Raw genomic sequence first — 13,703 nt, forward strand, 5'->3', positions numbered from 1 at the left:
AGCTTATGTTTGCTAGCTTGTGGGCTTAGTTTGAGTAGTGCTACCAAAATCATAAAAATTAATAAAATTGCAAGACATTTACCTCTTCTATGATCCAAGAATGATTTCATTCGAGTTGTTTTTTTTTAACATTTATTTTAACTAATGACATAGAAGACATTCCCACTTGCATCCACATATGGTAATGCACTATGCAAAAAGTGATTTACACTCGTAGCCGAACACAGTGAGATGCAAGCCTTCCAATCCACTCAGAAATGTAATTAGGCTACTCTCACGTCCTTAAAGGGGCAGGCAGTCAATTAGACGTACACCACCAATGTAATGACATTAAACAGAAGTGTAGTCAAATAGTTTAAATCAATATGAAATTACTAGATACTTACTTGGATATTAGTAATTATGCAGGCCACAGACTATGAATTATTAAAAAGATATTAACTTAATATGAATTACAAAATATATGAATGTATTGAAACATATGACATGATGCCATCTCTTTAGGTGACTGTCTTTTTTGGACAGTTCTACTATAATGCTTTGTGAATTACCTCAGTCAAAGCATTTTCACAAATAAAGTAGGCCTACTTTGATTTTCTGTAATCCTTACTGTTTACCTTTGATTATCCTTTTTAATAAGCATCAAGATTATCAGTGTGATTTTGGTCTTACTAACCTTAATTGCCCTAAATTTAAACTATTTTTGCAATTTTCACTTCCTCCCGCAATTTCTCCACAAGAAACAGCTAAAATCACCGCAACTTCCATCCAGGCATTTTAGGTCGCAACAGTCTCATAAAACCTCGCGAAATCCTGGTGGGATTGATTTTCTACCTATCCCTTACTGCCACTGGAAAAAAAAATAAAAAAAATAAAATAAATAAATTCCCTACCGACCCATGGCCTCAACTGACAACCAACAGGAACCAAACCTTTTTTTTTTTTATGCCCAGGGGGAATGTGGCCTGCTATTAAGCTTTAATTGTAAATAATAATTTTCGGTGTTGTTCCATGGTCAATGGTTCCCATGGGTGAAAACTAATGAAATTTGGCACCCATATGGGTCATTCCATGTGAAAACAGCCAATATCGGGGTATCATGTACATGGTACCTCTCAGATTTAGCTGAAAAGCGGTGAAAATATGCCTTGTTACCAAACGAGGGAATCTGAAGTTTCTGTTTGCCATCACTGAGCATAATGCTAAGTTATTTCCACTATTTTCATGCTTTATCATCACTAAATTTTCCCTGATCTACATTCCAGACTTCTGGAAACAATGTCCAAAATGGTGCATTATGAAGGATAAAATTCATATTATGGAGCATCATAGTCAAAGGTTTTATTTCATTAAAAGAAAGAACAAATGTATCTTTATCTGGTATAAATCCCAGTAGGATCATCAAGTGTCCACATGGTCATTTGGGGGTCCAAATATGGGGTTCCAAAAGAGTCACCTCTGCCGGAGAGGGTTTTTGGACCCCCATGAAACCCCCACCAGTGGTACCATACCCTTCAAATTCATTTTGGCAAGAGCAAGGTTCCCACATGCAGCGGGGAAAATAAGTATTGGACACGTCAACATTTTTTTCAGTAAATATACTTCCAATGAGGCTATTTGCATGACATTTTCACCAGACTAGTATTACTATTATTAACTTAGATAATCCACTCATATAAAAAAATCCAAACATTAATGTCCATAGGTAGAGTTATGTGTAATAAAGTGGAATGACACAGGAAAAAAGTATTGAACACGCCTGCTGAAATTTCTTAAATACTTTGTGGAAAAGCCTTTATTCGTAATGACAGCTTCAAGGCATTTCCTGTATGACGAAACTAATCAGTCACAGTATTCTGGTGTAAGTTTGGCCCATTTTTTAAAACAGATAGTTAGGGGTGGGCGATATGGACAAAAAATAATATCTCGATATTTTTTGTGATTTTCACGATAACGATAATTAGTCGATATCCTTTAAAAAAAATGGTAAAAGTCTGAGTTACTTTACAGCTCATTATTTATGAATAGCATCAATACAATAATAACCATTAACTTTTTAACCAAATAAACAATGCATTCACTTTGACACATTTCCAATTTTGCCCCCACTTGTGTGTGTGGCAATGACATGGTCTAGCCAGCTACATTAGAGAAGATGATCGACTAGGCCTAACAGTTTCCCAAGAGAAAGTCTGAAGCTCCTTTCAAAAACCTTTACATAGGATTCACTGTAAAACTAAGCAGACCAACAGAGTACGTCTCAGTTATTTCCTTCGATGTTTTGTTTAAGAGAAATCATGTAGGCTAGCATTCCAAGTTACAGAATAGAAACTAATGCGTTAGCTTATGGCTAATGTATATGAGAAATCCCATAGAGATGCTAACGGTTAGCATAATCGATACACGTAGATATTTAGAGCGAACTTCAGTCCATTTACAAAAGGGTTACATGAGAAGAGTTCTTTGTTTACAACTCACTATTAAAATACTCAAAGGCAAATGTTTTCTCTCCATATAATACCATGTAGGAAAAAATGTGACAATGCTACGTGAACAGAAGTAGCTGCACAAAATCCCAAGTAGGCTCGTCTTGATCTCGCTACACAAAATAAACATTAGGCCTGCGTGTGACAACGTGGACCCACTAGCGATCATGTGACACTTGCTCTGCTGCAATGGGGCTTCTCTTGCATACACCTCCTAGATTTAGATAATGTATGGGGTTTCAATGCGTGATTTCGAGTGTTTTTTCAGCATAAGTAATTTAAATACTAGATAATGTAAATTTGCACATCGTTAAAACAACAATCACATATTATCGCAGACGATATCACCCACCCCTACAGATAGTCCTTTAATATTGAAGATTTCAGGGGTCCCTCTTGTGAATCCTCATCTTTAGTTAACTACCAAAACTGTTTTTTTTTTAATTGAATTGAAGTCAGGGCCTTGATTTCCTTTATTCTGAAACCAATTGAGAGCTTCCTTTGCTGAATGGTTTGGATCATTGTCCTGCTGGAAGGTCTAGCCATGTCTCATCCTCATCATCCTGGTGGATGTAAAGATTCTCCCAGAACAAAATGACTCCATTCATCATTCCTTCAACTGTATGAAATCTCTTAGTACCATGAGATGCAAAACAGCCCACACCATGATGCCACCACCTCCAAACCTCACTGTTGGTATGGTATTTTTAGGGTGATGCATAGTGCCATTTCTCCTCCAAATATGGTGTGTAGTATGACATCTGAAAAGTTTAATTTTGCTCTTGCCTGACCAGAATACATTCTCTCAGTATTTCATAGGATTGTTCAAATGTTGTATAGCAAACTTTCAACGAGCTTTGACATATTTTTCTTCAGCAATAGAGTCATGCGGGATGAGCGTGCATAGAGGCCATGGCGGTGGAGTGCATTAGCTATGATTTTCTCTGTAACAATTGTACCTGCTGCCTCCAAATCTTTCTGGAGCTTTCTCAGAGTGGTCCTTGGCTCTTCTGACTATCCTTCTGACTTCCTGGTCAGAAATCTTGCAAGGAGATTCTGTGCATGGCCAGTTGATGATGCATTGATGATGCATTCTGTGCATGGCCAGTTGATGATGCATGATTGTGTGACACCTTGGTAACAAAAAACCTTTTTATAGCCCACCAGTATGTACTAACCCAGCTTATATCAATTTGCACAGACAGGAGGGATAATTTCTCTAACTACTTATAGATTCTAGAGATGTCCGATAATATCGGCCCACCGATATTATCGGCCCGATATTAGCATAAAAATGTAATATCTGTTAATATCGTTATCGGATTTTTTTTGCCTTAAAACCGATAAAATAATGCTTGCGTTACACCCAAATAGTGCCTATGCGCTCCTGAAGCGTTTACCGGCGCACAGATGATGACCTCATCAAGCTGCGTCTTGAAGCATACAAACAAGCTTGGATGGCTGCAGTAACAAACTTGCTCGCTCTGTTTCAACATTATGTCTGTGGTTTGGAATTGGCCATGGCCGTCGTAGCCCCTTGAGTTGGCCGTGACGCCCCTTTGAAAATCAGATGTTTACAGCAGGCCACGGTGGCCTTGGTGCCCCCTTCTTTAAATATTCTGCTTTGCGTCCTACTAATAGCGATATATATTTAGCCTATGGCCAAATTACGCAGTGGAGAAAGTGACAGCGCAAGAAAGTGCGTCCAAATTAACCCATTCTTCTCAGTTGAACTACTCGCGAAGTAGCCTACTCATCACACAGACATCACAAGTATCACATGAAAGAGCTTTTTCTCAGCTTTTAAACGATGTTAGCCGCTAATTGCTGTAGTGAACGGTTCGCGAGAAAAGTAAATAATATCATTCAATCATAAATTCTACTGAAGGTTTTGCGTCCATCTCCCTACCCATTCATCTCGGTGGAATACTTCAGAACCCTTCGTTTAACATGACAAACCATATATCAGAATAAACAGCAGACCGTACCGAACAGAAAGGTGTAAATCAGTCCCCTGTACAGTTAGCCGTTCCAGACTAATCCCGTTTTGAATTTGCAGTAAATTTCAACATACATGGATGTCTCCAAATTTGGGATTAAGTTTTACACTGTGTTTAAATTGTTCCACATTATTTCATAACGGGCCAAATACAAAACAAATAATATAGCCGCAAGTGGCAATGGCGGGCCCGAGCACCTGCGGGCCACAACCCGTGACATTTCAGAATCCAACAAAGCACGGACGTGGTGCATTTATAAAATGTACATATTTGATGTGTGTGCTATTTGTTTTTGCATGTTATTTTCTGGCACATTTACTTGCTTGGCCATGTGGGGGCGCAATGCAAGGCAGGCCCATTGTGTGTCATCATAATCATAATATATATTAACCTGAGGAATTTCAGATTATTAATTTTAAGCAAAGAACATTTCTGATACACTTTTTGGCCAGATGGTGGCGCTATATTAGACATGTGAATTACACATGTGAATATCATCACAATAATGACATCCAATATTTTGTAAAGTTTCCGATCAACCAATAAAGGCATTACCAATTTCTGGCACATTTTCCTGCTTGGCCAGGTGGTGGCGCTATGCCAGGCAGGCCCATAGGGTCTCTGGATATCATCATAATTATAATATGTATTAACCTGAGAAGTTTCAGACCATTCATTTAAAGCATAGAGCATTTCTTGCATATTTCCTGTTTGGCCAGATGGTGGCGCTATGCTAGGCATATGAATTATATGTGTGAATATCATCACAATAATGATATCCAATATTTTATAAAGTTTCAGATCAATCACTTAAGGCATTGTCCATTTCTGGCACATTTCCTACTTGGCCAGGGGGTGGCGCTATGTCAGGCAGGCCCATTGGGTGTCTGGATATCATCATAATCATAATATCTATTAACCTGAGAAGTTTCAGACCATTCATTCAATGCACTGTGATTATATGACACATTTCCAGTTTATATTCAAAATATCCAAATTATATGGTGAGATATTAAAATCATGACATATTACAACATATCAAAAATCCCTTCGCAATTTAACATCAGCAACATCTTGGCATAATGTTAGCCAAATTTCACATGAATCCGGCAAACCGTCTAGGAGGAGTATGTTAAAATTGATCATGTAACATCAATGTAATTGCCATTCTTTCTGTTGCCAGGTGGTGGCGCTATGCCAAATATACATTATGGGCATGTGAATATCATCACTACCATGGTATTCAAAGACCTGTGAAATTTAAAACATTTCAAGCCATGCATGGTGAATTAAGACACATTTATTGTTAACGTGGAAGGGTATTAAAATTCATAGTTTCGCCATTTCGTCAAATTACAACATATCAAAAAAAGCTTCACAATTTAGAATCAGAAGCATATTGGCATCATGTATACCAACTTTCACATGAATCGGATCAATCGTCTAGGAGGAGTACGTTAAAATTGATCATGTCCACAATGCACAAAATCCCAATTACCTCACTTCCTGTGGGCGTGGCTAATGGCATGTTAATACAAAAGTTGATTGTTTTTGGGAGTTACACACACCCACCAAATTTAGTGTGTGTATCTAAAACTATATTCCAACCACAAGTCACAGTGACATAAGGGGGCGCTATGGAGTTCCTGGGCCAAGCCCAGTGCCAAGGCTTTTCCCCTGTGTATTCATGGTACCTCTTGACGTGTGTGCCAAATTTCATGCGTTTTCACCGATGGGAAGAACGTCTTCTGGCATCACAATTCATCACATTTTAGTCCGCACAAAATCCCAAATACCTCACTTCCTGTTGGGCGTGGCTAATGCATTGTACATACGAAAGTTGTTCATCTTGGGGAGATACACATACCTACCGAATTTGATGCGTCTAGCTGAAAGTATGTGCCAACCACTGCCTCAATCACCTAAGGGGGCGCTACTGAGTCCCTGGGCCACGCCCAGGGCCAAGCTCTTGTACCTAACTGCTTTGCGTGACACCTGATATGTGTGCCAAATTTCAAGCGTTTTCGACCATGTTAACCACCTCAAAAAAGGAAAACGCTCTGAGACAAAGTTAATATAATAATAATAATAATAATAAATATAGCCGCAAGCGGCAATGGCGGGCCCGAGCACCTGCGGGCCGCAACCCGTGACATGTCGGAATCCAACAAAGCACCGACGTGGTGCATTTGTGAAATGTACATTTTTAATGCGTGTGCTAGTTGTTTTTGTATTTTATTTTCTGCCACATTTACTCGCTTGGCCAGGTGGGGGCGTAATGCAAGGCAGGCCCATTGGGTGTCATCATAATCATAATATATATTAACCTGAGAAATTTCAGACCATTCATTTTAAACGAAGAACATTTCTGATACAGTTTTTGGTTGGCCAGATGGTGGCGCTATGTTAGGAATGAAAATTACACATGTGAATATCATCACAATAATGATATCCAAAATGTTTGTAAACATTCAGATCAATCACTTAAGGCATTGTCCATTTCTGACACATTTACTGCTTGACCAGGTGGTGGCGCTATGCCAGGCAGGCCCATTGGGTGTCTGGATATCATCATAATATTAATATCTATTAACCTGAAAAGTTTCAGACCATTTATTCAAAGCATAGAGCATTTCTGGCACGTTTCCTGCTTGGCCAGAAGGTGGCGCTATGCTAGGCCTGTGAATTTACGCATGTGAATATCATCACAATAATGATATCCGATATTTTATAAAGTTTCAGATCAATCACTTAAGGCATTGTCCATTTCTGGCACATTTCCTGCTTGGCCAGGTGGTGGCGCTATGCCAGGCAGGCCCATTGGGTGTCTGGATATCATCATAATCATGATATCTATTAACCTGAGAAGTTTCAGACCATTCATTCAATGTACTGTGATTTATGACACATTTCCTGTTTATGTGGTGAGATATTAAAATCATATCAAATATATTACAACATTAAAAAATCCATTCACAATTTAACATCAGCGACATCTTGGCATAATGTTTGCCAAATTTCAAATGAATCTGACAAACCGTCTAGGAGGAGTATGTTCAAATTGATCATGTTACATCAGTATAATTGTCATTCTTTCTGTTGCCAGTTGGTGGCGCTATGCCAAACATGCATTATGGGCATGTGAATATTATCATCAACATGGTCTTCAATGACCTGTGAAATTTAAAAAATTTCAAGCCATGCATGGTGAATTATAACACATTTATTGTTTATATGGAAGGGTACTAAAATTAATAAATTCGCCATTTCGTCAAATTACAACATATCAAAAAAAGGCTTCACAATTTAGAATCAGGAACATCTCGGCGTCATGTATACCAACTTTGACATGAATCGGATCAACCGTCTAGGAGGAGTACGTTAAAATTGATCATGTCCACATCGCACAAATTCTCAGTTACCTCACTTCCTGTGGGCGTGGCTAATGGCATGTTAATACAAAAGTCGTTTGGTTTTGGGAGTTGCATACACCCACCAAATTTGGTGTGTGTATCTAAAACTATATGCCAACCACAAGTCACTGTGACATAAGGGGGCGCTATGGAGTTCCTGGGCAACGCCCGGTGCCAAGCTTTTATCCCTGTCTATTCACTGTACCACTTGATGTGTGTGCCAAATTTCATGCGTTTTCGACCATGTTAACCACCTCAAAATATATGCCAACCACGGGATCAGTCACCTAAGGGGGCGCTAGCGAGTCTCTGGGCCACACCCGAGGTCAAGCTCTTGTACCTAACTGCGTTGCGTGACACCTGACGTGTGTGCCAAATTTCAAGAAATTTCGACCATGTTAACCACCTCAAAAACAGGAAAGCAAAAAAGTGGAATAACAATAATAATAATAATAATAATCCTTGCAAAAACAATAGGGCCTTGCGCCCTTCGGTGCTCGGGCCCTAATAATAATAATAATAATCCTTACAAAAACAATAGGGCCTTGCGCCCTTCGGTGCTCGGGCCCTAATTACAAATGTCGCCTAGATATCGGTAAATCAGAGGACAGCTGACTGTAAGAGTTTGTGAAAGTAGCCTTAATGATCACAAAATGCTAAGCATACATCTAGGCTATTTGAGTTTCTTAAAGCTGAGCTGTGCTTAAATTGTTCAATACATGATTTCATAACAGGCCAAATATAAAATAAATGTTAAATATAGCCTAGATATCTGAAAATATTAGATGATCAGATGATTTACAGTTATATGTAATATGTCATGTTTTATGTTTTTGTATACAGTGATGCAGGTCTACTGCAGTGAATACAACTTTGATCATTTTTATAGCCTACTACTGTATAGTTAACTTTGGCCTTGGTGCCCTGACATGTGGCCTTTGTGCCCCCCACCAAATATGCCCAACTGAAGGCCAAGTGGCCTTGCCCCTAAAATGGTGAAATTCCAAGCCTGATTGTGGGTATGGCCCGTTATGTACTTCACCTCAAGCCTGAAGTATTTTTTGTAGCTCAAAATTGTGCAGTATAGTTGCTTGCCACATTGTAATTGACTCATATTTGTGCATTCATTCAATTAAGGTGATTGAGTTTTAGTTAAAGAAACAGTTAATGAAGCATCCTACAAATGCAGGCTCATTTAACACAGAAAAAGGGTAGCCTGTCATACACTATGCCTGTTATTTTAGTTGGCTTTACATTCTGCTATGTTGCACATAGTTGTTCAGGTACAATGTTTTATCATTTGTGAAGAAGTCAAATTTGCCCTATTTGTTGTGGGCATTGTCAAGATTATCTCAGGGAGAGTGTAATCCAAACTGTTGTTTGAGACAATTAAAAAATAAAAAATAAACATGGCACTTTTTCCCTAAATTAAGTTGAAGTATTTTTCTTATTTTGCACAGACAATGTTAACATTTGGAAAGCCTTGTTGCATTCAAGAATGCATCCAGTGGGGCATCACAATAACATTAAGCATGTTGTGTTAATTCCACAACAGGAGATATGTGATGTTACCTAAATTAGTTTTGAGGAAAAATAACCCACATATCGACATCGGTATCGGCTGATATCGGAATCGAAATTTGAGAGTTGGACAATATCGGCATATCGGATATCGGCAAAAAAGCCAATATCGGACATCCCTAATAGATTCCAGTTTGTTCCTTGTCATTCCTCGCCTTTGTGTACTGCTTTTTCTTAGCGTGTTCAATACTTTTTCCCTGTGCCATTCCACTTTTTTACTAATAACACTACTTTTGGACATTAATGTTTGGGTTTTTATATATGTGTGGATTACCTAAGTTAATACTAATGTCCAGTGAAAATTTCATGTGAATAGCCTCACTGGAAGTATACTTACTGAAAAAAATGTTGACGCGTTCAATACTTATTTTCCCCGCTGTATAACAAATAATCCTGTTTAGAATAAATATGATCATTAATTGTGGTGCTACGGCCACCCAAAAAGTGAAAAATCACACATGCCGTCAACATTTTTTAGGACTTTGGTGACCCACCTCTCACACAAACAGTAAGGAATGTTGATTCTGCCTCCAGAATTGTGTAGTACTGATGGGAATTATTTTGGAGTTTCAAGACTGGTTTTGGTGGCCATGTGGGCCCCAATGAAATACTAATGTACTGGTTCCAAGGGCTATCAGATCCACAAGACAAAGGATGTTACCTTGCTATAATGTATCCATGTGTCATGAAATGTAAATATATTCATGTTTGGTATCATTGTAATAGTCTCAGTACAAGGATTGTAATGATTTGATTGTGAGAATGTTTGGAACATTCTATAAGTGATATTTCTGATATATAATATATCTCTCCTCTTTTCAGATAGGTGTGAAGTAGGTGTGAGTAGGTGTGTCTGATGCCAAGTGGAGAACCAACCCCGTGGGATTGTTTTGCCGCCATTTCTTTCTTTGTTTAACCCATACAAAAGTGATTAACTTGCATTGTAAGAACTAGATTAGAACATGGAGAACTGAAGAAGAGAGAGAGAGGTTGATCCAGAGGCCATGGCCTCTGTGCCATGGCCTACCATAGACCATTTTTACCCTCTCTGCTTGTAACAGAATAAACCTGATTCCTGAGTGTTCCTGAAGTTTGCCAGTCTAAGTTAATATTAAGTAATTATTCACCACAATTACTTTCAGTACAGGCTACAATGAACTAACAAGCCAGTTTCCAGCCCTCTACCACTATTATAACAGATGTTATGGGCTTCCAAAAATGGCAAAGGGTGAAATGTGAAATTTCAATGTGTCAATTAGGGCCGTGGCACCCGAATTTCAAATGGACGCCACGGGCAAACCGTTTGAGATATTGACCTGAAACTTCAGATTCCTTTGTTTGGTAACATACGGCATATTTTCACCGCTTTTCAGCAAAATCTGAGAGGTGTCATGTACATGGGTGGCTGAGTTGGCGTGGAATGACCCATATCATCCCTCACAGTCTACTCAGGGACAGAGATTTAGCCCCAGGTGTGGCCCAGGGACTCCACAGAGCCCCTTATGGCATTGAGTCTTGTGGTCAGCAAATAGTTTCACCCACACACACAAGTTGGTAAAGATATGGACCTCCCTAAAATCAATATAAAGGGAGGGGAAACTTGAAATGTTATACTTAGCGTTCATGGGCTTTAGAAAAACCTTTTTCCCAGTGAAAACATCATCATTCTGCATCATTTACGTCATGTAATGTGTGAGTCAGAGGTCGGAAACTGGAAAATTTGAAATTTTGCTAACAGAGTTGCCCAGTTAGGGGCTCGTCATCACTTTTGTCGTCACGTTGTAGCTCGTTTGTAGTCCATGTGGCCTTTCATGTCAGTTTTAATGTGAACTTGGGAATTTGCCGTTTTTGTCACTTGAAAGCTGCATATCTTTCTTTCACAAGTGTCTTACACTATATTTTAAGCAAATACAGTTGTTTATTTAGGATTAGTGAGTGTATGTTTTAACCTTTGTTGTGGCATCCGTGTTTGTCACACATTCCGACGGCAAAGCACATGAACACTTGCTGTCGGAAAAACAAAGTAGCCACGGGGGCGCTCCTTGTCATTCCCAAGTGCCATGAATGCACCATTAGAACTGCCCCCGACATGTCACAACTGTGACACTTGCATTTAAATCACTTTCACAAAAAAAAGTAAGAAATATCTGCTTGAATTAATAAAAAAAATGAGAATGAATTTGGTATCCATTTTAAAACAAGAGTGAAACTTGTGCCAGTTTTGAGCACTAAGAAAAGTACAAAAAAGGAAGACATGTTACAACAGTCCCCAGTCTCCCATACTGATTAGCATCATTAAACCAGTTGAAAATACCCTCACCACTCACATTCAGAGCTGGATTTGATGAGTAGGTTCTTGATAGACATTGGCGCGAAGTTACCTGCAAAGGAAGCCACCATAACCCAACATTTTAATTTAATTTGTATTCAAGGACAGCAACATGCTAAACATTCACTTGCTAGACTTCGACTTGAACATTATAACAAGTGAATGTGACCAAATTCATAATTCTGAGCCTCTTAACTTGATTTCTAATGGTCTTATTTGGGTAGAGGTGACCTGATCAGTAGAAAAAAACACTCAACTTCACTATGATATATTGTGTTAATACAAACATAATGCATTATGTTGGGCTTTTCAGCCTTTATCAACGAGGGTAGCATTGAGAGTGGATTCTGCACTTAGTCGGAAATTAACCTGACTGGTATGTAGATATCTAGCTTGTTCGTATGAGACGTCAATACTAGCCTACCACTTCGCTATGGGTTCCCCAATGATGACCTAATCAGCGGTTTTGGTGCGGTTTGTCTGTCTGTATGTTTAGGTAAAAACTAGCCTGATTCTCATTCAAATTGGTGAATGTGTATCATGGGCAAAGGGCAAATTTTGAAGCAGATGCACTAGTTAGTCTGGTATAGGCTATATGAGCATGTTTTAATATAATATTGAATTTCACCTTGGCTTGAATGTCCCCTTTGGCATCATTTGGCAACATTTTGACCAAGTAGAAAATAATAGAAATACACGACAAGTTTTAGCAGGAGAAATTCCACCGACCAGTGAAGATTTGTGCACGGACACGCAGTCATTTGTTTTTTAGGCCTGTGTTAGTAAGTAGGCCTATGCTACTGTAAAATTGAGTTATTGAGTTGGGCTGGCGTACACACACTCAACAGTGCATGTTGTTATTTGTGGAAGCTAGCAAGCTAATCGCAGGTTAAGCTAAATAGCCACATCTGTCTGAGCTCTGCTACCAACAACATAAAAGCCGGTTAATGTTCAGTGTCACAACTTACCAGCCGTCTGCACAGCTGTGTATGCGCAGTAAAAAGTCCACAAGATGACATAATCGTGATGCAAGGTTCACTTTCGACTTTTCGCACACTTGGATGGCTTTCACCTTCAACTGCCCAACAGCCAAACTATAAACACAGGACAGGGGTTACTTTGCGCATGACGTAATCGAGGACGTTCTTCTTCTTTATATTTCAGGCAGGTTAGAGGCGTCTGTGGCCCATGGCTGCCTCTTACTGTCGGTTTATGGAATTGACCCTACAATTTGATTACACTGATTGGCTAAATTGTCTGTTGTGTGTGTTCTTGTGCCAGCAAATTGTAGACTGTCCTCAATTTACAGAGTTGCTGCACTGCTGGGGCTATGTTTTTAGAGCTCCAGGAGAGAGAGGAGATGAACAGGAAGCAAAAACACGGTCAACAAAACTTCTTAAGAATGGTCCCAGTGAATTATAGAACCGTGTAAAGAAATAAACATCTGTGTACACCATTGTTTGCAACATGCAAAGAGAAGCTATCTCAACACATCAATTGAACATTCTACATAAAATCATTACTTTAAAAAACTGTAACAATTGATTGGCATCCATAATCTTTTATTGTCTTTTCACACTACAGACTTGGGTCTTTTAATTAGGCAACACAAAAAGGCAACACAAAGAGGAACATTTTATAGCTTCACAAATGTTACAAAGTATCTCCTATCCTGAACTTAAGATCAGTCAATCTTAAGTTCAATATCAAACTCTGAACTTATTTTCAAAGATTTTAAATTAAACATGCATGAAGGCAGACTGTTAAGAGCAAATAAACAAGCAGATGATCGAATTTATGACAGGGTCCACGTCGAGTGCAAGCTCTCAGAATTATTGTTGTGTGTCGAGGTTTCATAAGAAGTGTGAAACACAGCATCTGTGAAGAGAGTATT

The 13,703-nt window shown here is 38.9% G+C and overlaps 1 protein-coding gene across 1 annotated transcript in view; it reads right to left on the reverse strand.

Moving 5' to 3' along the window:
- acat1 (acetyl-CoA acetyltransferase 1) overlaps positions 1 to 12,934 on the reverse strand; it is a 32,972-nt gene extending 20,038 nt beyond the window's left edge. Inside the window, exons 1-2 of the mRNA XM_076275038.1 lie at positions 12,778 to 12,934; positions 11,808 to 11,861 (exon numbers count right to left, since the gene is read on the reverse strand). Coding sequence (XP_076131153.1) covers positions 11,808 to 11,861; positions 12,778 to 12,828 — 105 coding nt within the window. The 5' untranslated portion in view covers positions 12,829 to 12,934. The remainder of the gene's footprint in view (positions 1 to 11,807; positions 11,862 to 12,777) is intronic.
- Between the last annotated feature and the right edge of the window lie 769 nt (positions 12,935 to 13,703).

Source organism: Alosa pseudoharengus, unplaced genomic scaffold, assembly GCF_046254945.1.
Source record: "Alosa pseudoharengus isolate Yale_2024_CS ecotype anadromous, Long Island Sound unplaced genomic scaffold, YU_APseudo_1.1 YU_APseudo_1.1_scf_8, whole genome shotgun sequence".
NCBI classification, from domain to species: Eukaryota; Metazoa; Chordata; class Actinopteri; order Clupeiformes; family Clupeidae; genus Alosa; species Alosa pseudoharengus.